General features: G+C 47.5%; 1 protein-coding gene across 4 annotated transcripts in view; it reads right to left on the reverse strand.

Moving 5' to 3' along the window:
- Positions 1 to 416: 416 nt before the first annotated feature.
- LOC135391465 (glutathione hydrolase-like YwrD proenzyme) overlaps positions 417 to 25,636 on the reverse strand; it is a 226,249-nt gene continuing 201,029 nt past the window's right edge. For all 4 annotated transcript variants that reach the window (XM_064621723.1, XM_064621724.1, XM_064621725.1 and 1 more), the window contains one exon: positions 417 to 3,420. In XM_064621723.1, coding sequence (XP_064477793.1) covers positions 3,186 to 3,420 — 235 coding nt within the window. In that variant the 3' untranslated portion in view covers positions 417 to 3,185. The remainder of the gene's footprint in view (positions 3,421 to 25,636) is intronic.

Genomic DNA, 25,636 nt, shown 5'->3' on the forward strand with positions numbered 1-25,636 from the left:
CCGTGAGTGTCGTAACAAGTGTTCCACTGTCCCCAACTGGACAAAGTCCTAAACGGAAAAACACATAAACGGCGGGAACGAAATTTACTTAGCACCCCTCTCCCACCTCCAATACCTCAGACATCTTGCGGCAAATGCTCCACCCAAACGAATACCAGTCAGAAAGGTCAAAAAAGCTAGAAAAGCCGACAGATATGGGTTTCACATCCCCCTACCGAAGTACCAACGCACATCCCAGACGAGAATCCGGGGGCATGGTTTTTGAAGGGTTGTAGCGGAGGCCGCTATTCCCGAAAAGTAGTAGCAGGCTGTGTGTTAGTACCTTCCCCGCGACCTTCAAAGGCGTTCCATGAAGTCAGGGGTGTCGTCCACCAAAATTTTTATGTTGTCGAAGAATTACGAAAACAATTAAGTGGTACGAAAGAGACGTCCGCTCCCCTTGGAGTCAAACTTGTTTTATTCCAAAACTCTTGGCTCGAGTGAGCCTCTCCCGTGCAACCTAAAGTCACTAAATAAGCTTCGCTTCAGAGTATCGACACTGAAGTCCAAGGGAGAGCAGGAGCGCCATCTTGTTTCCGCACGACACCGCTACCAACCCCAGTTGAGGATCAAAGACGACTGACATAATGCTCGCTGTGGCATAGGCAAGCGTGTATGATTGTTGTGCGATAATCCATGTATTGTCCACCAGAGCGTCCCGAAGATATCGGGTGTTGTTTCCAATGCAGCCCCCAATAGACGGATTATCTCCGATGAATAGAAGGATTACCCATTGTGTAGGGTACACCACTAGAGGGCGCTACGAGCGACGCCTCACCACTAGGGGCCGCTGCTGTCGCATTCCGCGGATGACGTCATTGCTCCTTTGGGGAGCATGGTGAGAGATAGTGGGAGGCATTGGATGGCGATGCGAAATAGAGCGCACCCTTGTGCAAGGCTGTGGTGGCGCTGCGGGCGACAGGACAGACGCTCTCGGCGGCGGCTCTCCACGGCGTTGTCATGGTCTCGTGACCGCGATACCCGGCGTCGGCGGCAAAAGGGTTTTGGGTCCAGCGTTGTGTACGAGTCTTTGAGCGAGTTTATATTAATCTCACTCCGTTTATTGTTCAACTGATGGTTGTTGTTTGAGAGCTCAATTGCTATGCTGTGAGATTGGGGTGTAAGGCACGCATACGACAATATAAATAAATAAATATAAACAAAAGGACGTGCACGATAAATTACGCCACATTATTAAGGCTTCCCGTGTTGCTACACTTTGCATTATAAAGGCGCTTTCGCGAACCAGTCCGTTCACAAACAGCCGTGTGCATCCCGTCGTGTATATATTAGACTTGGATACTTTCCTTTTAATTGACTAATAACGCTTTTGCGACTCGAGCGCGTATATTAGCAGGCTCCAGACTCGCGCAATATTATTGTGGTGATGGTGCATATGTTCAGACAAGAGCGGGGGAAAGTTGTTCCCCCCTATTTGCTTTATGTATTTATTCACTTCAGTATATCATTCTCACATACTAGTTTAAATTTAATTAGCGATTAGTAATACTGCAGTATATGCAATTTAGCACACTACAGTGCTGTAAGATATATTGTAAGCACCTTGGCTGCAGAATCACTGGGTGGATATCTGTAAAATTTTAGTGCCTTCTTTTCTGTGGTGGTCACTGTCACTAATAAGGATTCAGTTAAGTGTTGTGGCAATTCCAATGTAAACAGTCATCTGCTATATTGCAAAGTGAGTGATTATGGTCAAACAAGTCTCAATAAACACAATACAATACCATCTGTGATTCCTAAATGTCGGTATGACAAGGTATGAAGAAATGTTAACGTAGTCCATGCTATCCAAACCAAGTTCTTCCACATCCCCCCCCTCATCTACACACACTCAGAAAACAAAAACAGAAAAAGCGGGTCTTGGATTTGCCTCTGGTAACATAATTTAACTACACAAATTCAGATACGTTCACTCAAACACATTTGCAAGGAAAGCATGACGATTATTGCAAATGCAACGATCATGTCAGTAGGTCATGTACATCTTGGTATTTTTGAAATTTCTCAAACATTTCCATAGCTTTTATATTCAACATGCTGGACATCCAGTGTGCAACACCTGATATCGAATCAAAATCTGAGCCAGTATTGGGTCATGAACACACCGGTGTAACATGAGCAACAAAAAGGCAGACCACATGTCAACAAGTTGCAAACCGCTGTTCCATCTTGCACATTTGTCATGCTCATCTAGGTATTTTCGAAATTTCTCAAACATTTCCACATCTTTCATATTGAACATGCTGGACATCTAGTGTGCAACACCTGATATCGAATCAAAATCTGAGCCAGTATGGGGTCATGAACACACCGGTGTATCCTGAGCAACAATAAGGTAGACGGCATGTCAACAAGTTGCAAACCGCTGTTCCATCTTGCACATTTGTCATGCCTCATCTAAGTATTTTTTAAATTTCTCAAACATTTCCATTACTTTTATATTCAATGTGCTGGACATCTAGTGTGCAACACCTGATATCGAATCAAAATCTGAGCCAGTATTGGGTCATGAACACACCGGTGTAACATGAGCAACAAAAAGGCAGACCACATGTCAACAAGTTGCAAACCGCTGTTCCATGTTGCACATTTGTCATGCTCATCTAGGTATTTTCGAAATTTCTCAAACATTTCCATGTCTTTTATATTCAACATGCTGGACACCTAGTGTGCAACACCTGATATCGAATCAAAATCTGAGCCAGTATTGGGTCATGAACACACCGGTGTAACATGAGCAACAAAAAGGCAGACCACATGTCAACAAGTTGCAAACCGCTGTTCCATCTTGCACATGCACTCAAGGCCGTCAGCTGCTGCTTGTAAACGAAAGGAACATTTCACCCGCTCACGATAGATGGCGCATCGTGCGCTAAAGTGCGCAGTGCGCGTGGGAAGCGTGCCGCAGAAACAAGATGGCGCATGCTCGCTCTTGGAACTCAGTGTCGATACTCTGAAGCGTAGCTTATTTAGTGACTCTAGTGCAACCCAACCAAAAACATGGGTGGTGTCCTTCACTTCATTGTCATTTGACTTTAATCTGAACAAACCCCAACCTTACTAAATATATGGCAAACTACTGCTAGCAACGTGAAGCCAGGTGCAGCACAGGGTGAGGAGCCACTTTAGAAAGCTGCCGCCACTCCGTCGCTCCGTGGGTCGCAGCCTGCCCAGTAAACGTTGGCTTCGCTCCCAGTCGGTAGGACGTCGGTGCACCACCAATTTCCCCTGGCGATAACATGGTAATGTCCCAAGTCTCGTCGCTCCCTTCCAGTAAGCACCCGCTCGATCTTATGGCCGCGCTTTTTAAGGCCGTCCACGACGTCATCCGATAGACCTTCTTCCAACATGAGATAATCACTTCAAAGAAAACACAAAGCGTGCATTAGTTCGGTTGACATCCGCATTTCAGAACGAAAATTTCTTCGCAACGTGAAATGTTCGTCAGCGTAATTATACACGTTTTAACGTGTGCATTCAAGGTTGTGATATAAAACAACAACAACAACTTTATTTTGGAGTCGTGACACCGGACCACACAAAACTTATATGGAGCAAAAGAGTCTGGGCATAAAAGGAAGGGCGATACCAACACACTCCTCCTGTTTGTGTCAGGCTTTCACTATGAAGTGTGTCCATCTGCTGGCTTGCATCTACGCCATACTATCAGCCACAAAGTTCAGAGAGTCTGGGAAGCTCGGTCCTGTTCAGTCTCTTCTGTGTGTGTTCGATCATGCAAAGGTAGTGTGTTATTGGAATTTAGAACAGAACTGAAACTCAATTCTAGTTTCTTCCCGAACAGCACCGAACCAATATTTATTCGTGATCTTGGAACTGAACCTGAATGAGACCCTATGAAAAAAAAAAAAAGAAAGAAGAACAAGTGCTCAGATCGACAAACGACGCAGACTTTTTTTTTTCTTCTTATTTTGAACAAAAGTCGCTCAAACAGGCAGAGGTCGAGAGGTGGGGAAATTACTTTTATTCTTTAACGCACTACCATTACTCGTTACAGTTTGCAAATTGCTCATTACATTTTCATGTCTAGTGATACGTTACTAATATCATTACTTTCATCAAAAAATGGTATTACTTTGGCATTACATTCTTTCTAAAGGCTCTAGCTCCACCCTATGTGGTGTTTCATGCACGTACTTGTACAGTGACCGTGAAGACTAATGCAACCACCATGTTTTTATTTCCCACCAGGTAGACATTGTCTTTGTGATGGATGACACACACAAGCGATCACATTTCAAACCTTCACAGTTTTAGCAGTAGCAAATTTTAAAGACTGAAAATTTCGCGATCGCAGCGCCCACGGAAAACTTGGAGGCCGCCCCGGATTGGCGAACAGACATCTTTGAGACAGTAGCTCTTGATTAGTGCTGTGTAAACTGTTGTAACCTATAAGAATATCTGCGCAATGTACGCCATCTGTTGGTCTTTCTCTCTCTCCACGTCTCCATGTCGTCTGCTCCTCTGCTCCCAGCTTGAGTAGTGACCAGAAGGTAAAAGGTGTGAAAGTATCGCCGCTGCATGCAACACTTGGCATCCAAGCGATTTCTGCGGATGCGTGGTTTACGCGTTCCGGAATGCAACAACAACCGTGCAGCTTGGAAGAAGCGCACATTGCAGCTGGCCACAACCTGCAAGATGCCTAGCCTAATTGTTTGCGTTCTCCATTAATGGCCCGCGAGTGGCCTCAGGATTGCCGCGTATCGGAGTCCGCAAATTTTCCTTTGCGCAGCAATCTTTGAAATTAGATTGCTAAAAAAAGCTCGATGTACAGAAGAGCTATTCCGTATCGGAAGCGTCCAAGTTAGAACCTTTCAGAAAAGCCCACCGTTTCTATTGGCCTCGAGATCGAGCAGCGTCGCCACCATGCGGCTGCTCCGTGAACTGCCTTTAGTGGGGACGCGTCGCTTGAGCCGGTGCTTTCGCTGTGGTCATCGTGCTCGAAAACGTGCGCGGAAGGATCAATTTCTGGACATTTGAGCTTTTAAGACCGCTTCAAAATGAGTGAAAATGACTTGGTGGATAACTTTTTCAACTTCTCTAGTTCTCTGCACCAGCGTGCTTAGCAGAGAAGAAAATAACAGAGAGTGCATACGTTCCAGTATACGGATTCCACTCGGCCTTTGTTATATTATATTTGTCACTGCTGTTCTGTGTGTCAAACAAAATGTACCAAGAGCTAAGGTCAATGTTGTAACAGTTTTTTTTTTAATCATAAGCTTACAACTACGTCACAGTTATTTATAGAATGGCTTCTGTACTAGCGGTTCGAACTATATGAATGCATGGATATATATATATATATGACAAGGGTGTTTTTAAATGTGCGAACTTCAAGCTTTAGTCTCATTTCATCTGACCGTATGACAGGCTAGACTATTATCTTTCACATACGTAATCATCGAAACTCACGCATTCAAGGTAAAATGCACCATCCCTGAACGTTAAAACACGGGTGTTTTGGGGGGTATGAAGCACGTCTGCAACAGCGTGTTTTAGAATATACCTGCCGCTCGAGCCAAAAACTCAGACATGTATTTATTTCCTGACCGGTAGCACCTCACACAAAGTCAAGTCCACCACACAGGTGTGGTCATCTGTTAACATATTTTAGCACCATTTAATGAATGCCAGCATGCAAACGGGCATTCATTGACCCGGCCCGTCAGGTTAATGAATGCCCGTTTAATGAATGTCGAATCAAACCTGGAACCTCTCCCGGACTCGCACGACCTGAATAACCACTGCTGTTATTCGACGAAAAAATTGTGGCGAAGGGCCCTTATGTTGGATTCGTGCACATTTGTACATTTAGGTTCATTGTTATTGTTGATTAGTGCATTGTACTTTGAGATCAGTAGAGACAGAAATTTTGAGTTATTTTATTTTTAAATCCTTGTTGTCGCGATGTAAGATAAAAAGGTACAGGGAAAGACAGCTATACACAAGCGACGGATAAACATTCGAGCGAGAGCAGCCAAAAGACTAAAAGAAAATCTCGCTTGGAACAAAGGAGGCAGTGTTTCCCTTCAAAAGCACACGGGAGATTTTCTTTTGACAACTTCGCGACTTGAGCGTTTCGCAGTGCAGCACTTTTGTCGACTTCCATACCATATCAGCGTTCTAAATATCGCATTTCAACACATCCACAATATGTGAGGCACTGACAGCAGCATTTCATCCAGAAACACTGCGATATCTGCGTAGAAAAGCCAGAGCCCGCTGCGTCCGATCATGCCGTATCCCCACTGGGGCATCCGTCGCAGCGCCACCTACGGTTCGATCTCGAGGCGAATAGGTTTACCATTCACGTTACAGTCCGTTTAAAGGGACTTACGTTACCGGTATTTTACACATTTCCGGTAAAAGTAATTAGAATTTCCGCAAAACCGCTACGCATAAAAAACTTGGTTGAAAGGTGACAACAGTACGCACAATATCAATAAGCAATCAGGGATACGATTAATTGCAGCATTAGGAGTTTGTGTTCACTTGGGCCCTATCCTCCTTCTTGGTAGGTGGCAAAGTTGGCTGGGAAGAAACACCTTGTGTATTTTCCTATCTGGTTTCAGGTACAATTCGTAACTGCTGGCCGTAACAATGCACCAATTTTGAACCAAGGTAAATGGCAATGTCATTTCGCATTACTCAGCAAAATGTCACACAGCAGTCACATGACATTGATGGTTATTCCTTCATCAAACGTAATGCATTAGCGTTAATCGTTACCGCGGTGTAATTGACACTGTTTATTCGTTAAACTCGCGGTCGAGGGATGAGAAACGAACACACAGAAATCGTTTCACCGTCATTCGATAGTCTACGTGTGCGTAAATGTGACTTGGACATGTTTGTCACAGCGCAAGAGGACATAGAGAAGACAGACACAGACAATGCTCAACTGCCAACTAGCGAATTTACTAGACCATCATGGGCGTTAATAGTATCGGACGCGCGGACCCCCACTGCAATAGTCGTGCCGCGAGAGCGTGGGGTACTGCGCAAGCAGTTACAACATCACTACCACCACCACGAACGCGTTCTTCTTTTACAGCGACGGCTGTTCAGGGCTCAATCTCGCGAAGATCCTGTACCGTACGTCGCATCGCCGAAACCCCTCTCTCTTGAAGGTGAAGCGAAATAATAATGACACCGTCAACAGCCGGAATCGAACCCGCAATGTCCAATTCAGCAAAGCAAGACGTTACCGACTGAGCTAACGAGCAATAGAGATAAAGCAGGGGAGTTAGTATGAATTAATGTCGAATTTCCACAGCGGAGGAGACGAAGACAGAAGGTGAGAAAACAATACATCAGCGGTTTTTGTGTGGTTTTCTAACGTTTTGTCTTCGTCTACTCCGCTGCGGAAATTCGACATGAGCTAACGAGTTCGGCTATCAAGAAGAAACGACGAAAAGAAACGGGGTACAGGTTGCTAATTTAGAGTATCACCTTGACTGTTACATCATCAGCTGTAGGAGAGCGGATAGTGTTGTACAATTTGGTGCTTGCGGCTTCTTTGCATTGCGCTCGCAGTACAGGCAGATAGATACCAAGCAACGTCGACTGGGATATAGTTGGGCGCAATGCGATTAGTAGAAACTCGTATCGGGCAAAATTTTAAGGTTTTCCGTGAAACGCGAGCAACAAAGCGAGCCGCTACTCAGGTCCAACTCGATCTCTATTCGTGATTGGTTACATCATGGAGGAAGGAAACACAGGAGCTGCCCTTCCAACTTTTTTACATTGGGGCGTGCGTGCCAGTCTTCATATTGCATTCTGGGATGCTAGTAGTATTGATTAATACGGCTTAATAACGGTGCCCGTATAAGAACCATGCGGCATAAGAACCGTGCGCTATAACGACATCCTTTTTCTAATCCAAGATGGCTGATTCTAAGCCAACACAATCCAGTTCTAAGCCAACACAATCCACTTGTAATCCAAGCACGAACCAAATCCAAAGCCATCTGATTGGCCGCCATTAGCCCCGCCCACTTCACGTTGATTGGCCACCGTGCCCAACTGATCTTTGAATGGCTGACCGTAGATCCGCTCCTTTATGCTAATTAGTTGGCTTGGCTCCGCCCAGTTCACACTGAGCGGCCCGTGCTAAGCCTTGACTGATCATTGATTGGTTGACTGTAGCTCCGCCCCCCCTTATGCTAATTACTCGGCTCTGCCCCCACTTCACACGCTGATTGGTGCATGCGTATCGCTGAGCACAGCTCCGCCCCTTTATGCTAATTAACCGGCTCCGCTGATTGGTCCATTCTAAGCCTACTGATCACTCTCCCAGCCCCCCCTCTGATTGGCAGCCGCCGCCGCCGCCGGACGCCCCGCTGCGGCCTCAAACGTACCCGGGCTAGCGGGTGGCCCGCCGCCGCCAGATGGTGCGCGGGTCGCTCGCTGGCGGCTTCATCTCAGATGTTCAAACTTACCTTGGGGCGTCCGCCCACTTCATGCTGATTGGTTCATTCTAAGCCTACTGATCACCCTTCCAATGTAAGCCTGCCGATTGGCCCGTTCTAAGCCCACTGACACTGGGTGGTGCAACCCTTTACTGGCTCCGCCCACTTCACGCTGATTGGTCCATTCTAAGCCTACCGATGGCTGGCCCCCTGATTGGTCCACGTTAAGCCTACTGAACGGTGATTGGCTTACCTGTCGCTCCTAAGCAGCTTCAGATAAGACACACACGACAATTGTTGATTTCAACCTTTATTTGGTGCAACAGCCTCCTGGTTCAGCTGTGGGTATAGGTTCAGCTGCATCAGAGAGATCGTTGGTCTATGTGGACATCTCTCAGGCTCACTCAGCTCCCTCGGTAGATTCCAACTGTTATTGGTTCATGTGACTGTGCACGTGGCCGCTCACCCAGCTCCTTATTGGTTCTAGTCGGTCACCGCTCCTTCGTAGGCTCCAACTCCGATGGGTCCATCTAACAGCAAGTGGTCACTGCTATTGATCCATTGAACTGCAAGCCACTCATTGGTCACTCACACTCATCTCTAGACGAGATAAATTTAACTGTGGAACTTTTACCATAAGATAACTTTAGCGGGGGCTGGTAGGCTCCAACGGCTATTGGCCCGTGCTAACCGCATGCTCTGACGGCGCCGAAGAAGGTTCCCTACACATTTAATAGAAATTATGCTATTGGTCCAGCTGCGTCATAGGGCACAGCTGTGGCTGGCCCTGATGCTACTTACTTCGTGTAACGGCAAGCCCTATCGCCATCACCACCACCACCACCACCTACTTACTTCGTGGCGCAACTCTTTAATGGCTCCACCCACTTCGCATTGATTGGTCCATTTTAAGCCTACTGACTTCTAAGCCAGTCCACGCAAAGCCTACTGATCACTCTACCAGCGCTCTGATTGGCCGCAACCAATTGGCCCTCGTTCTAAATCCACTGACACCAGATGGCGCAACTCTTCACCAGCTCTGACTACTTCATGCTGATTGGTCCATTCTGAGTCTACTGACTTCTAAGCCGAACCACGCTAAGCCTACTGATTGTCCCTTCACACCAAAGCCCACCGACGTCTGGCCCTGATTGGTCCACGTTAAGCCTACTGAACAGTGATTGGCTAGCCTGTCGCTCCTAAACCACAATGCAGCAGCTTCAGACAAGACACACACACACACACACACACACGACAATTGTTGATTTCAACCTTTATTTGGTACAACAGCCTGCTGTGGGTTGGTTCAGCTGCATCAGAGAGATCGCGGTCATCTCTTGCGCTCACTGGTCACTCAGCTCCCTCGATAGACACCATATGGCTCATCTAACTGCTAGTGCTCATTGGCCCATCTGACTACAAGCCTCTCATCGGTCACTTATGTCTAAGGCTCCCTAACGGGCTCCAACTGCTATCGGCCCATCCGCGGCTTCTCACCGGTTCACAATGAAACTTTTTCACATGCTCTGCCCTACACAGACAAGAGATGGCGCCGCTTGTCTCTGCAAAGATGGACAGCTGCCATTGCATTGGTGACTCATTTCTATCCAACTGGTTCTAGAGACCCAGCGTGCTGAACAGCTTACATGCCGCCGCCTGTTCACGTAGCCACAGTTGGGGAAATTTTTTTTTTCAGGGTACACATCTCAAAACACGCTCTACACGAGTAAAGTTGGCTTCCCCCGGTTGCATGCGTGCGTTAGGTCAAGCCCACCCCATGAGAACAAGCTTAGGATCGTTTAGGATGTGTGTGCTTTGCAGTTCAAAATCGTTTCAATCAAGCAGAATGGCAAATGATGCAATGGAGCGCGTTCAGTCTTGAGAACGAATTTTGTGACAGAACATAAACAAAGCATTTCAATGTGCAAAAAAGTCATCGTGACGCTAATCAGGAAAGCCAGCACGCGTTCGAAATAAGCTGGAAGAAGCACATGATCGAGAAAACAACGATAGTTGATGCTGTGCAGAGAAGCTGGTTTGAGGGAAAAACAGCTTGTATGATGAATAAACCCTTGGGCCTGTTTTTATTTTAGACAGCGCGCATTCAACACACGAAATTAAATAAATCGAGCAGAATGACAATAGCATAGTGGCGCTATGTGGTGAAGCTCAAGACGCACTGACACTCCAACGCTTATTAAACAATGACGCACGTACTGAAGCTAAAAAAGAAAAAGGCAGACTCAACCCAAGCTGAGTATGAAGAAACACAATTGCTCCCATCAGAACATTCTGTTCAAACATAGCCGGCGTACACGACACAGCTCACACTCCTGGAAGCACTCTTAGAAATATAAGGATGGTCGCACAATGAACGAGTTCATCTCGGAAATAATGCGCGCTCACCTTCGCAGACGGCATGCCGCAATATCTGAAACGCGCGGACAGCTCACGCGACTTTAGCCAGCCCGTGCAGTTTTAGACTTCAACATAAGAAATTAACTAAATCAAGCACAGTGATGCTATGTCGTGACTGACGCTTATTAAACAATGCTATGCAGTGAAGCTTCGCACGTACTCAATGTTAAAAACGGACACTCAACCCAAAACTGAGTATGAAGAAACACAATTTCAGATTGCTCTCTCCCCGAACATCCCGTGCACCACCGCGTTCCTTCTCTATACTGGAAGCAGCAATATTAAGATCGTCGCACTATGAACAAGTCCGGCTCATCAAAAAAAGAAAGGGCTTACCTCATCACACCGGTATTACGCACGTAGACTCTTGTCGCATGGCGCGGTACAGCAGGGTAGGGAAACACGGCCGCGTGGACAGCTCACACGATTTCAGCCTGCCCGCGCACACCTCACAACATACGCCGACACACCCAACATGTCGACCACTTACCGTGCCAGCCGCACGGAAAACTTGATAGCCGAAACACAAGCGCGTAACACACCCCTCTGGTTGGGACCATCTCTTTTATATCACTGCTCGCTCGTTTCCGCAAGGTTGCAAGCCCGAGAAATTGGGTCACCTTGAAGATGAGCCATCTGTTTTATATCAAAACGCACTTCATGGCCAAACTCTGCGGCGGACCCTAGCGGAAAAAAAAATGTTGCGTCAAGGTGATGTAAATAGGCATTCTCCGAGAAACTGGGTCACCTCGTAAATCATGTTTTCCGAGGCCGCACGTATTAAAACCAGTGATCACACCACGCTATGCGAAGGAAAAAAAAATCCCTATGAGCCCACCTGCTCATTGCCGAAACAAGCTTTCTCCAACCGAGAACAAAGGGTTCGCTTATGCAGTTTCCAAGAAGTTCCAAATGTCCTTCGCAGCTAACGGGCGCGCATCACGGGCGCGATTGTGTAAACAAAATCGCGCCACCCTCCAAGGGCGCATTTGAGTTCCGTCCATCGGTCGACTCTGGGTTAAGCGCACAACGAGGAAGATGAGGAAAGTTTTCAGTTCATTCGGCAGTATTTCCTGTTTTTAGGGGGAAAATTCTGTGTTGTGTGATGGAGACGCTATATAGATAGGTGATAAGGAGAAGGATTATATAGCACGTACTCATCGACTAAGCGAGTATATAGTTTGTGGAGAGCGCCACGCTATTTTAAAGTCATTTTATATCATATCCCAAACGTTCTGCGCGATCAAACGGAAAGAAGAAAACCGTTTCACGCATCACGGTGCGTGCGCGTGCTCAAACAAGTTCTGGCTATTAGTAAAAGAAGTAGTTTTGGGTTCCCAGGCGGGTGTTTCCAGCGCATCAGGCAACAACGTAAACTGTTCTGCGCGATCAAACAAGTCCCGCTCCCACGCGCGTACCATATCATAACTTGTTTCAGCGTGCTCAAACAAGTTCTGGCTTTTGTGGTCGTATGATGGTGCAGATTTGTAAGAAACACTGAAGAGAGTCAAGGGCACACACTATGGAAATCGACGGCCGAATTAGAAAAGGTATTGCGATTTTATCCTCGCTGTCTAATCAAAAGCACTATTTTCAGCAGGGCGAACGGTCCTCGATGGTTTGACGGCGTTTTTCGGTTGGATTCCGGAAGATGCAGTACCGCGGGGTCTCTATGCAGCTTTCATCGGGAATCGATTCACCACCATCGATAGGGTAGACGATGCTGTGGACGAGATCCTACGAGTATACCACGAAATTGAGCTAGAAAAAGGAGATGCGAACCTATTCATGATATCACGCGAAGTCCTAAAGAGATACGGCTACAGAGACATCGCGGGCATAGACATTCTTCAAGCTCTTCATCTGCCGCACGTCTTAGTTTACCTCTGGAATGAATGCTGTCGTATCATGTACGAACCGGATGGCTGTCCCCTAAAGATCGAGTGAAACTGCTGTGTAATCCTCACGTAAAATAAAGCTCTTTCGTCCGCACAAAAGATTTTTGAATGCATGAACAGACGGTTTCGAACGTCCAGTTGGAAAAGGTATTGCGATTTTATCCTCGCTGTCTAATCAAAAGCATTATTTTCAGCAGGGCGAACGGTCCTCGATGTTTTGACGGCGTTTTTCGATTGGATTCCGGAAGATGCAGTACCGCGGGGTCTCTATAAAGCTTTCATCGGGAAACGATTCACCACCATCGACAGGGTAGACGATGCCATGGACGAGATCCTACGAGTATACCACGAAATTGAGCTAGAAAAAGGAGATGCGAACCTATTCATGATATCACGCGATCTCGGCGAAGTCCTAAAGAGATACGGCTACAGAGACATCGCGGGCATAGATATTCTTTAAGCTCTTCATCTGCTGCACGTCTTAGTTTACCTCTGGAATGAATGCTGTCGTATCATGTACGAACCGGATGACTGTCCCCTAAAGATCGAGTGAAACAGAATAAGAAAAGGCGTCTTTGACGAGCAACCGATTGGAGTGCGGAACAAATAAACAAATATTTTGTCAACACAGTTGTCCGTTTGTATGACTGGATAGGAAAAGCACGATATTTCTTGCATTTTTCTAAAGATATAGATTAAAAAGTTGTGCATATACTCACACATACTATACAAGATATATGATTGTGGATTAATTGCTAAAATTTATCGATCCACATTCAGGAGAAGTGGTGACTACCACACATCAGTAAGAGTTTAATCACAATTTGAACAAGTGTTGCGATTCATGATCAGTGTTGTAGAATGTGTAATTTCGCAGGCAGGTAAGCTGCAGGCGGCGCTCTCCAGCGCCGCCTGCAGCTCGCTTTAAACAATATCCATACGTACCTGACGCACCTCGGGATGGACCTTTCACCCGAAAAGTGTGTCGAGCTCCCTTTCACGCGTAAAGCTATGGCCAATTTCCCACTTTGGCTTGGCTCAAAGAAGCTAGAACCAGTACGCTCTCACCGCTTCCTTGGCGTGGTAATCGACTCGGACTTGCGCTGGGCTCGGCACATTAAACACCTTGAAACTAAAGTGCAGCGATGGCTCCCCGCAATCCAACATCTTTCTGGCCCAGGATGGGGCTGTGATCAGCGTTCCCTGCTCGCGGTTCACGCGGCATTGGTGAGGGCAACTGTGCTTTACAGCCTTCCTATTCTGCACAGGATATCAACAACTTCATTAAATACGCTTCGGTCCCTGTTTGCTCGAAGCCTTCGTCGATGCCTCGGAGTTCCACGAATGGCTGAAACACGACAAGTACTGGCTGAAGCTGGTGAGCTCCCGCTTGAAGTTCTCCGTGAACGGGAAACGGCTCGGCACTACCTCCGTTTGCGTGCTCACATTCCCCGCCACCCGCTACTCAGGAAAATTCGATACCGCCCTGGAAGCGACTTCTATCGAGTAGCGCAGAGGACACGCCAGACTCTCACTGGCTTCATAACTAAGGACACTATACCGCCGGAAGCCCCCTGGTCTCTCCCGGTACCGCCCACGTTTGTACGCCTCCCAAACCTTCTGCAACGAAGAGATCAGGTCCCCCCTCAAGTCCTCCGAGCCCATTTTCATGCTCTGGTAGACGAGAAGTTTTCTACGTTTACGGCAGCATATACTGATGGCGCATCCCGAAACAACAAGTCCGCCTCAGCCTTCGTCATTCCATCCGAAGGCGTCGTGCACGGAAGACGCCTTTCACATCCAACCTCCTCCACAGCTGCGGAACTCTATGCCATCCTTTTCTTTCTACAACACATCGCTGATTTTCCACCCCGGGAATGGGCAGTCTTTACAGACTCCAAATCTGCACTTCAAGCAATTGAAACTTCCGGCATACGAGGCCCATCCGCACCCCTAGTCACCGACGTGTTAATGGCTTACCACACTATCCACGCCGCAGGCCACAGGCTCGTTCTCCAGTGGGTTCCAGCCCATTGTGGTGTCGTGGGGAACGAGCAGGCCGACAGCGCCGCAGAAGCAGCACTCTCGTCTCGGAACCGGACCCGTATTGTTCTGCTCAGAGGAGACCGCCGTTCAATTCTGCGACGTCTAGTGACACCCCTGGCTTCCCGCCAACGGACAACCGACATTCTTCCCCCCTCTATGTTGAACAGAGTTGATCCCATGCTCGCTTTCCGCATGCCACGAAACACATCTCGTCAGGATGCTGCATTAATCCACCGCATGCGCCTCGATGTGGCCTTTACAGCTCAGTGGCGTTACCGCTTGAGACAAATTGATTCTCCCACCTGTTGCCACTGTGGTGCTCTTGAGGATCTGGAGCACATTCTTCTTCATTGCCCTCACTACGAACCTTCCCGAATCACACTCTCCGAGTCTCTTCGTCAGCTGGACTCTCGCCCTTTCTCCCTACCGAAATTGCTTGGTCCCTGGCCCAATCCAGCCCAGCAACGCTCTGCGCTCAAAGCTCTTCTGACATTTCTGGACACCATCGGACTTCGATCGTTATTGTAAAGGGGCTCGTTATTTTATTCCCCCCATTCCACCAAGCACTGGGGTAGAGTATCGCCTGTTGCGATGAAACTCCCCACTCTCCTAGGCCGAAAATAAAGTTGTTGTTGTTGTTGCGAATTCTTTATGTCGTGGATATTAAAAGTTACGTATATTTTCCGAATGAAATTTACTTAAAACTCGAAGAAAGGGTCACCCGCGTCGACGAAGACGTTTCGGCAATACGCCGGGCCGCGTTTCCCCAATGCCGTACCCGAAACCGAACGCGATTCTGCGCCCGACGCGTTAACGCGGTACCGCACGCGAGCGTGTTGCTTTTTGCGGAAACGGGTTCGTCGACGCGGGTGACCCTTTCTTCGAGTTTTAAGTAAATTTCATTCGGAAAATATTCGTAACTTTTAATATCCACGACATAAAGAATTCGCATTATGTTATTGTGTATATAGAAAATATCAATCCATTCGATTAAATTCTCTGTCATCGTGAAAGAGTGCTCGTCAAAGTGAGCGAATTAAAGCTTGCGTATTGTGAAATTACACATTCTACAACACTGATCATGAATCGCAACACTTGTTCAAATTGTGATTAAACTCTTACTGATGTGTGGTAGTCACCACTTCTCCTGAATGTGGATCGATAAATTTTAGCAATTAATCCACAATCATATATCTTGTATAGTATGTGTGAGTATATGCACAACTTTTTAATCTATATCTTTAAAAAAATGCAAGAAATATCGTGCTTTTCCTATCCAGTCATACAAACGGACAACTGTGTTGACAAAATATTTGTTTATTTGTTCCGCACTCCAATCGGTTGCTCGTCAAAGACGCCTTTTCTTATTCTGTTTCACTCGATCTTTAGGGGACAGTCATCCGGTTCGTACATGATACGACAGCATTCATTCCAGAGGTAAACTAAGACGTGCAGCAGATGAAGAGCTTGAAGAATATCTATGCCCGCGATGTCTCTGTAGCCGTATCTCTTTAGGACTTCGCCGAGATCGCGTGATATCATGAATAGGTTCGCATCTCCTTTTTCTAGCTCAATTTCGTGGTATACTCGTAGGATCTCGTCCATGGCATCGTCTACCCTGTCGATGGTGGTGAATCGTTTCCCGATGAAAGCTTTATAGAGACCCCGCGGTACTGCATCTTCCGGAATCCAATCGAAAAACGCCGTCAAAACATCGAGGACCGTTCGCCCTGCTGAAAATAATGCTTTTGATTAGACAGCGAGGATAAAATCGCAATACCTTTTCTAACTGGACGTTCGAAACCGTCTGTTCATGCATTCAAAAATCGTTTGTGCGGACGAAAGAGCTTTATTTTACGTGAGGACTACACAGCAGTTTCACTCGATCTTTAGGGGACAGCCATCCGGTTCGTACATGATACGACAGCATTCATTCCAGAGGTAAACTAAGACGTGCAGCAGATGAAGAGCTTGAAGAATGTCTATGCCCGCGATGTCTCTGTAGCCGTATCTCTTTAGGACTTCGCGTGATATCATGAATAGGTTCGCATCTCCTTTTTCTAGCTCAATTTCGTGGTATACTCGTAGGATCTCGTCCACAGCATCGTCTACCCTATCGATGGTGGTGAATCGATTCCCGATGAAAGCTTCATAGAGACCCCACGGTACTGCATCTTCCGGAATCCAACCGAAAAACGCCGTCAAACCATCGAGGACCGTTCGCCCTGCTGAAAATAGTGCTTTTGATTAGACAGCGAGGATAAAATCGCAATACCTTTTCTAATTCGGCCGTCGATTTCCATAGTGTGTGCCCTTGACTCTCTTCAGTGTTTCTTACAAATCTGCACCATCATACGACCACAAAAGCCAGAACTTGTTTGAGCACGCTGAAACAAGTTATGATATGGTACGCGCGTGGGAGCGGGACTTGTTTGATCGCGCAGAACAGTTTACGTTGTTGCCTGATGCGCTGGAAACACCCGCCTGGGAACCCAAAACTACTTCTTTTACTAATAGCCAGAACTTGTTTGAGCACGCGCACGCACCGTGATGCGTGAAACGGTTTTCTTCTTTCCGTTTGATCGCGCAGAACGTTTGGGATATGATATAAAATGACTTTAAAATAGCGTGGCGCTCTCCACAAACTATATACTCGCTTAGTCGATGAGTACGTGCTATATAATCCTTCTCCTTATCACCTATCTATATAGCGTCTCCATCACACAACAGAGAATTTTCCCCCCTAAAAACAGGAAATACTGCCGAATGAACTGAAAACTTTCCTCATCTTCCTCGTTGTGCGCTTAACCCAGAGTCGACCGATGGACGGAACTCAAATGCGCCCTTGGAGGGTGGCGCGATTTTGTTTACACAATCGCGCCCGTGATGCGCGCCCGTTAGCTGCGAAGGACATTTGGAACTTCTTGGAAACTGCATAAGCGAACCCTTTGTTCTCGGTTGGAGAAAGCTTGTTTCGGCAATGAGCAGGTGGGCTCATAGGGATTTTTTTTTCCTTCGCATAGCGTGGTGTGATCACTGGTTTTAATACGTGCGGCCTCGGAAAACATGATTTACGAGGTGACCCAGTTTCTCGGAGAATGCCTATTTACATCACCTTGACGCAACATTTTTTTTCCGCTAGGGTCCGCCGCAGAGTTTGGCCATGAAGTGCGTTTTGATATAACCAAGATGGCTCATCTTCAAGGTGACCCAATTTCTCGGGCTTGCAACCTTGCGGAAACGAGCGAGCAGTGATATAAAAGAGATGGTCCCAACCAGAGGGGTGTGTTACGCGCCTGTGTTTCGGCTATCAAGTTTTCCGTGCGGCTGGCACGGTAAGTGGTCGACATGTTGGGTGTGTCGGCGTATGTTGTGAGGTGTGCGCGGGCAGGCTGAAATCGTGTGAGCTGTCCACGCGGCCGTGTTTCCCTACCCTGCTGTACCGCGCCATGCGACAAGAGTCTACGTGCGTAATACCGGTGTGATGAGGTAAGCCCTTTCTTTTTTTGATGAGCCGGACTTGTTCATAGTGCGACGATCTTAATATTGCTGCTTCCAGTATAGAGAAGGAACGCGGAGGTGCACGGGATGTTCGGGGAGAGAGCAATCTGAAATTGTGTTTCTTCATACTCAGTTTTGGGTTGAGTGTCCGTTTTTAACATTGAGTACGTGCGAAGCTTCACTGCATAGCATTGTTTAATAAGCGTCAGTCAGGACATAGCATCACTGTGCTTGATTTAGTTAATTTCTTATGTTGAAGTCTAAAACTGCACGGGCTGGATAAAGTCGCGTGAGCTGTCCGCGCGTTTCAGATATTGCGGCATGCCGTCTGCGAAGGTGAGCGCGCATTATTTCCGAGGTGAACTCGTTCATTGTGCGACCATCCTTATATTTCTAAGAGTGCTTCCAGGAGTGCGAGCTGTGTCGTGTACGCCGGCTATGTTTGAACAGAATGTTCTGATGGGAGCAATTGTGTTTCTTCATACTCAGCTTGGGTTGAGTCTGCCTTTTTCTTTTTTAGCTTCAGTACGTGCGTCATTGTTTAATAAGCGTTGGAGTGTCAGTGCGTCTTGAGCTTCACCACATAGCGCCACTATGCTATTGTCATTCTGCTCGATTTATTTAATTTCGTGTGTTGAATGCGCGCTGTCTAAAATAAAAACAGGCCCAAGGGTTTATTCATCATACAAGCTGTTTTTCCCTCAAACCAGCTTCTCTGCACAGCATCAACTATCGTTGTTTTCTCGATCATGTGCTTCTTCCAGCTTATTTCGAACGCGTGCTGGCTTTCCTGATTAGCGTCACGATGACTTTTTTGCACATTGAAATGCTTTGTTTATGTTCTGTCACAAAATTCGTTCTCAAGAATGAACGCGCTCCATTGCATCATTTGCCATTCTGCTTGATTGAAACGATTTTGAACTGCAAAGCACACACATCCTAAACGATCCTAAGCTTGTTCTCATGGGGTGGGCTTGACCTAACGCACGCATGCAACCGGGGGAAGCCAACTTTACTCGTGTAGAGCGTGTTTTGAGATGTGTACCCTGAAAAAAAAAAATTTCCCCAACTGTGGCTACGTGAACAGGCGGCGGCATGTAAGCTGTTCAGCACGCTGGCTCTCTAGAACCAGTTGGATAGAAATGAGTCACCAATGCAATGGCAGCTGTCCATCTTTGCAGAGACAAGCGGCGCCATCTCTTGTCTGTGTAGGGCAGAGCATGTGAAAAAGTTTCATTGTGAACTGGTGAGAAGCCGCGGATGGGCCGATAGCAGTTGGAGCCCGTTAGGGAGCCTTAGACATAAGTGACCGATGAGAGGCTTGTAGTCAGATGGGCCAATGAGCACTTGCAGTTAGATGAGCCATATGGTGTCTATCGAGGGAGCTGAGTGACCAGTGAGCGCAAGAGATGACCGCGATCTCTCTGATGCAGCTGAACCAACCCACAGCAGGCTGTTGTACCAAATAAAGGTTGAAATCAACAATTGTCGTGTGTGTGTGTGTGTGTCTTGTCTGAAGCTGCTGCATTGTGGTTTAGGAGCGACAGGCTAGCCAATCACTGTTCAGTAGGCTTAACGTGGACCAATCAGGGCCAGACATCGGTGGGCTTTGGTGTGAAGGGACAATCAGTAGGCTTAGCGTGGTTCGGCTTAGAAGTCAGTAGACTCAGAATGGACCAATCAGCATGAAGTAGGCAGAGCTGGTGAAGAGTTGCGCCATCTGGTGTCAGTGGACTTAGAACGAGGGCCAATTGGTAGCGGCCAATCAGAGCGCTGGTTGAGTGATCAGTAGGCTTAGCGTGGACTGGCTTAAAAGTCAGTAGGCTTAAAATGGACCAATCAATGCGAAGCGGGTGGAGCCATTAAAGAGTTGCGCCACGAAGTAAGTAGCATCAGGGCCAGCCAGGTCCCCCAAACTCACCTCGGAAAAGCGTGGAACGAAGAAGGCCGCCACTAGATACCCCACTGTTGCCGTTCCGGATCACTTCAGCGCGCTAAGTTTAGCGGTAAAATGTTTTTGTTGTTTCTGCGAATGAATCTAGCCTCTATATGTCCAAATAAAACGCGTATAACAACTTTCTGTGTCGTGTTTCACGTTTTGGTCCCGTTTTTAAACGTGTTGAGCGATCGAAAGGATCAAGTGCACGGCTGCGTGCATCACATAGCGCAGGTCCCCCAAGGTCGCCATTTTCCCATGTATTTGTTCCTATCCCGATGCGTGCAATGCCGGAGGCCGCCCTTAGATACCCCATTGTTACCAGACGTTGGCTTGCGTGGATTGTAGCGCGCTAAAGATCCAGTTGAAGCACAATCCAAGCCAGGCCAAGTCACCGAAGGAGAAATGGACGACTGCAGCGCCTGCGGCGCCTGGTACGACAGGTACGCTATGTGATGCACGCAGCCGTGCACTAGATCCTTCCGATCGTTCAACATGTTTAAAAACGGGACCAAAAAGTGAAACACGACAGAGAAAGTTGTTATACGCGTTTTATTTGGACATATAAGGACTAGATTCATGCGCAGAAACAACAAAAACATTTTGCCGCTAAACTTAGCGCGCTGGAGTGATCCGGAGCGGCAACAGTGGGGTATCTAGTGGCGGCCTTCTTCGTTGCACGCTTTTCCGAGGTGAGTTTGGGGGACCTGACATAGCGTACCCGTCGTACCAGGCGCCGCCACTGGCGCCGCAGGCGCAGTCGTCCATCTCTCCTTCAGTGACTTGGCCTGACTTGGACTGTGCTTCAACTGGATCTTTAGCGCGCTACAATCAAACGCAAGCCAACGTCTGGTAACAATGGGGTATCTAAGGGCGGCCTCCGGCATTGCACGCATCGGGATAGGAACAAATACATGGCAAAATGGCGACCTTGGGGGACCTGGGGCCAGCCACAGCTGTGCCCCATGACGCAGCTGGACCAATAGCATAATTTCTATTAAATGTGTAGGGAACCTTCTTCGGCGCCGTCAGAGCATGCGCGTTGTGAACCAATGGGTGGAGGCATGCGGTTAGCGCGGGCCAATAGCCGTTGGAGCCTACCAGCCCCCGCTAAAGTTATCTTATGGTAAAAGTTCCACAGTTAAATTTATCTCGTCTAGAGATGAGTGTGAGTGACCAATGAGTGGCTTGCAGTTCAATGGATCAATAGCAGTGACCACTTGCTGTTAGATGGACCCATCGGAGTTGGAGCCTACGAAGGAGCTGTGACCAACTAGAACCAATAAGGAGCTCGGTGAGCGGCCACGTGCACAGTCACATGAACCAATAGCAGTTGGAATCTACCGAGGGAGCTGAGTGAGCCTGAGAGATGTCCACATAGACCAACGATCTCTCTGATGCAGCTGAACCTATACCCACAGCTGAACCAGGAGGCTGTTGCACCAAATAAAGGTTGAAATCAACAATTGTCGTGTGTGTCTTATCTGAAGCTGCTTAGGAGCGACAGGTAAGCCAATCACCGTTCAGTAGGCTTAACGTGGACCAATCAGGGGGCCAGCCATCGGTAGGCTTAGAATGGACCAATCAGCGTGAAGTGGGCGGAGCCAGTAAAGGGTTGCACCATCCAGTGTCAGTGGGCTTAGAACGGGCCAATCGGCAGGCTTACATTGGAAGGGTGATCAGTAGGCTTAGAATGAACCAATCAGCATGAAGTGGGCGGACGCCCCAAGGTAAGTTTGAACATCTGAGATGAAGCCGCCGGCGAGCGACCCGCGCACCATCTGGCGGCGGCGGGCCACCCGCTAGCCCGGGTAAGTTTGAGGCCGCAGCGGGGCGTCCGGCGGCGGCTGCCAATCAGAGGGGGGGCTGGGAGAGTGATCAGTAGGCTTAGAATGGACCAATCAGCGGAGCCGGTTAATTAGCATAAAGGGGCGGAGCTGTGCTCAGCAATATGCATGCACCAATCAGCGTGTGAAGTGGGGGCAGAGCCGAGTAATTAGCATAAGGGGGGCGGAGCTACAGTCAACCAATCAATGATCAGTCAAGGCTTAGCACGGGCCGCTCAGTGTGAACTGGGCGGAGCCAAGCCAACTAATTAGCATAAAGGAGCGGATCTACGGTCAGCCATTCAAAGATCAGTTGGGCGCGGTGGCCAATCAACATGAAGTGGGCGGGGCTAATGGCGGCCAATCAGATGGCTTTGGATTTGGTTCGTGCTTGGATTACAAGTGGATTGTGTTGGCTTAGAACTGGATTGTGTTGGCTTAGAATCAGCCATCTTGGATTAGAAAAAGGATGTCGTTATAGCGCACGGTTCTTATGCCGCATGGTTCTTATACGGGCACCGTTATTAAGCTGTATTAATCAATACTACTGATGCTCCTGTCTACCACGTGACCGCTCACGTCATCCTAAGAGCATGCGCATGCCAGCTGCCAAAGCAGACGACGGGAGTCTTGGTCCTCTTAGAGTTCAGAAATCTGCATGTCGATGAACGCCCGTCTGTAGTTTTATTTCTTTGTGTTCGGAGGTTTATTCTTGGTTTACTCGTCTATTACAAGACTAGTCACGGTCTACAGGACAAGCGCGCAGGACTAGAAATATCATAATGGCAGCGACGTTTGTGTAACGACGTGGCCACGTTTTGTGTATCCGTTGGTCAAGCGGTGAAGAATGTCATTAATCAAACCTGTACAGCAATGGAGGAGATCAAGTGAATCTGCAGCACTGTGTCAGCTCGCAAACGAACGATTCAAGATGACTCTCTCACACAGGGGCACGAAACAACCGATCAAGTCTTTCCTTACGAATGAAGCGCTATTCCCGTGACAGAGCTCCTTTCCATGCTGCTGCCGTGCTATGAACACGTTAACATAACGTTATTTGCGCAATGGTGCTCACATTCTAAGACTAAATGACATTGGAAAAGCATAAAATCACGGAAAGCACCGCGAGCAACAAAGCGTTGCTTAACAGAAACTTTAGATCACGTGGTGGAGAGGAAGTAATGGCGGCTTTGACACGAGCGACCACCAGAGGGTCACACGGAAATCTGTTCTAAACGGCCGCTCCTGTGTTTCCTTCCTCCATGGGTTACGTCATTGTTTACACCCCTTATACTGAATACTGATTATCCAACCAGGCTGTTCCATAGCTGTGGGTGACTGTAGAAAAAAATCTTTTGTAAGACGAAGTGTGACGAGCACAGGCACCCTGCCTAAACCCTGAGCTTTTCCTCAACAAGCTCACACTGACGGCAGTATCAGCAATAGTTTCGAGACGTGCTTCATGCATAATCTTTGCGTTTTCTTTCTTGTTCTTCCACTTTTCTCCCCTCAAGTCTACCTTGTGTTTGACTTGCCTTTGCTCTTGTTATTGGAATAAGCACATATTCTCCCTCCCTATTGTCTGTTGTGGACGCATGATAGCGCATAACGTGAAAAAGGAGTAACTGTTGGACACTGGTTCGCGACCTCGCAACTTCATCACTGCTCGCATAGCCAGTCATGGTAACAGTATTTGTAACAGTCGAAAATAGATTTCTAGTAGCTCATATCACCAGATAACACCATCGCTGCAAAATGGTTACTATGGGTAGCCACCAACGATGACAAAATATTACGAGTGAAGGCAAGAACTGTCAATAGCAGATATCCATTCTTCATGTGCTATTGATGAGGTACATTTGAAGTATTTTTATCAACGTTACTCAACACTAGTAGACCCCATAGACCTATCCCTGTTTACGAACAAATGGCGTCAGATGGTACGACAGCGCCGCCAACTTGGTAGACTGGAGTACTACAGCAAAAAATCAATAAGGCACAAGAAATCTACGTTTAAATGTGGCTTCTCACATTGTAAGATTTTTTTTAAATTCTTTGCATATTGTTGTTTGAGAAAAATTTAATATAACAAGGGTGAACAGGACAATTAGTACAGTTCAGGCTATCTAACTGCGTCGGCGATGAACTACAGCGAAACACTCAGATAAATACTTACAGCAAACCTCACTACTACAAAGAGCACAAGTCAGTACAAATCAGACTATATACAGTTCATTACACGCAACATCTCCGCAAGCGATAGCAACAGCAAGTCAGCAGAGTACTAAAACAAAACCTCACACACACAAAGAATAGACTATGTACAGCAGCAAGGCATTAACCCAACAATGTGCAATAAAACCGCAACAAAGCATGCAACAGCAAAACTGAAAATATATACAGCGACACCAACAAAAAGAAAGTACAATATGTACAACAGTAAGGCATCAGCTAGCCCAAGTATGTGCAAAGACAGCAACAGAAAAATAAAGTATGTACTACAAAATTATGATTCTCAAAACAGCATCTTATGAAGTACAATATGTACAGTTAGGGAGGAGCGCCTTCTACGATGACACATCCATCAACGACACGAACGGAGAGAGAACAGAGAGAACACCACAGCCGATTGAAGGTGATCTTTCCCAACGCAAAAGTCCCGCTGCAGGATGTGGACGAGGTTAATGTGCAACCGACGCAGTAACAAGAATAACGGCGTGCCATGTCGTCGGTTCGCTACAACCTGACAGCGTGCCGCCCACAGTATATCCGCACCGCAGGCTGTGACAAGAACACTGAGTCGATGACCTGACCACCGGCGATCGAAGCTCACAGGACAGGCGACGTCGGTGTGCCGCCGAACAAGTCCCCAAAAAATCCTTGCTGTGCTGCAACCATAGAGCACATGGTTGTTAGTTTCTATGTCACCACATTATGGGCAACTATCCTGGGACACAATGTTCCAAGCGGACAGCAGGTCACGCGTTGGCTGAATCTCCCATGCGAAGGATCATAAAGTATCATACAGAGGTCCAGGGACTCATGAACGCATCACTGAGGACCATGTAATGTGCCTTGGCCGACGCACAGGCCTGCTCACATGCGTTTGAAGTCCGTGTCGGATCGCTGCTTCAGCAAGTGGGCTAGGAGACGATGTCACAAAGTGTGTGTGTGTGGGGAGGGGAGAATTTGCGACAGCTTTCGTTGATGCGCATGAATACAGCGTAGAACCGTAGTGAGGACGCGGCTGCAGGTGCAGGCGGATCATATGCATGCGATGTAAGATCCGCCCCCAGTGGATCCATCCAGTACACGAGCAGCACCTCAGCTGGTGTCGACTCGCCGTTGAGTATACGTGATGTGGTCTTCAATGCGATGCCTCTTTTCATGAGGCCGACGTCGGGTAATGCTACTCCACCTTGAGACATAGGAAGAGAAAGAAGGACACGTGCTACAGGCCTCCGACGTTTTCGCCAAAAGAAGGAGATGATAGCAGTGTGAACCCGCGCTACAATGTGGTGC

The sequence above is a fragment of the Ornithodoros turicata genome, chromosome 4 (assembly GCF_037126465.1).
Source record: "Ornithodoros turicata isolate Travis chromosome 4, ASM3712646v1, whole genome shotgun sequence".
Taxonomy (NCBI): domain Eukaryota; kingdom Metazoa; phylum Arthropoda; class Arachnida; order Ixodida; family Argasidae; genus Ornithodoros; species Ornithodoros turicata.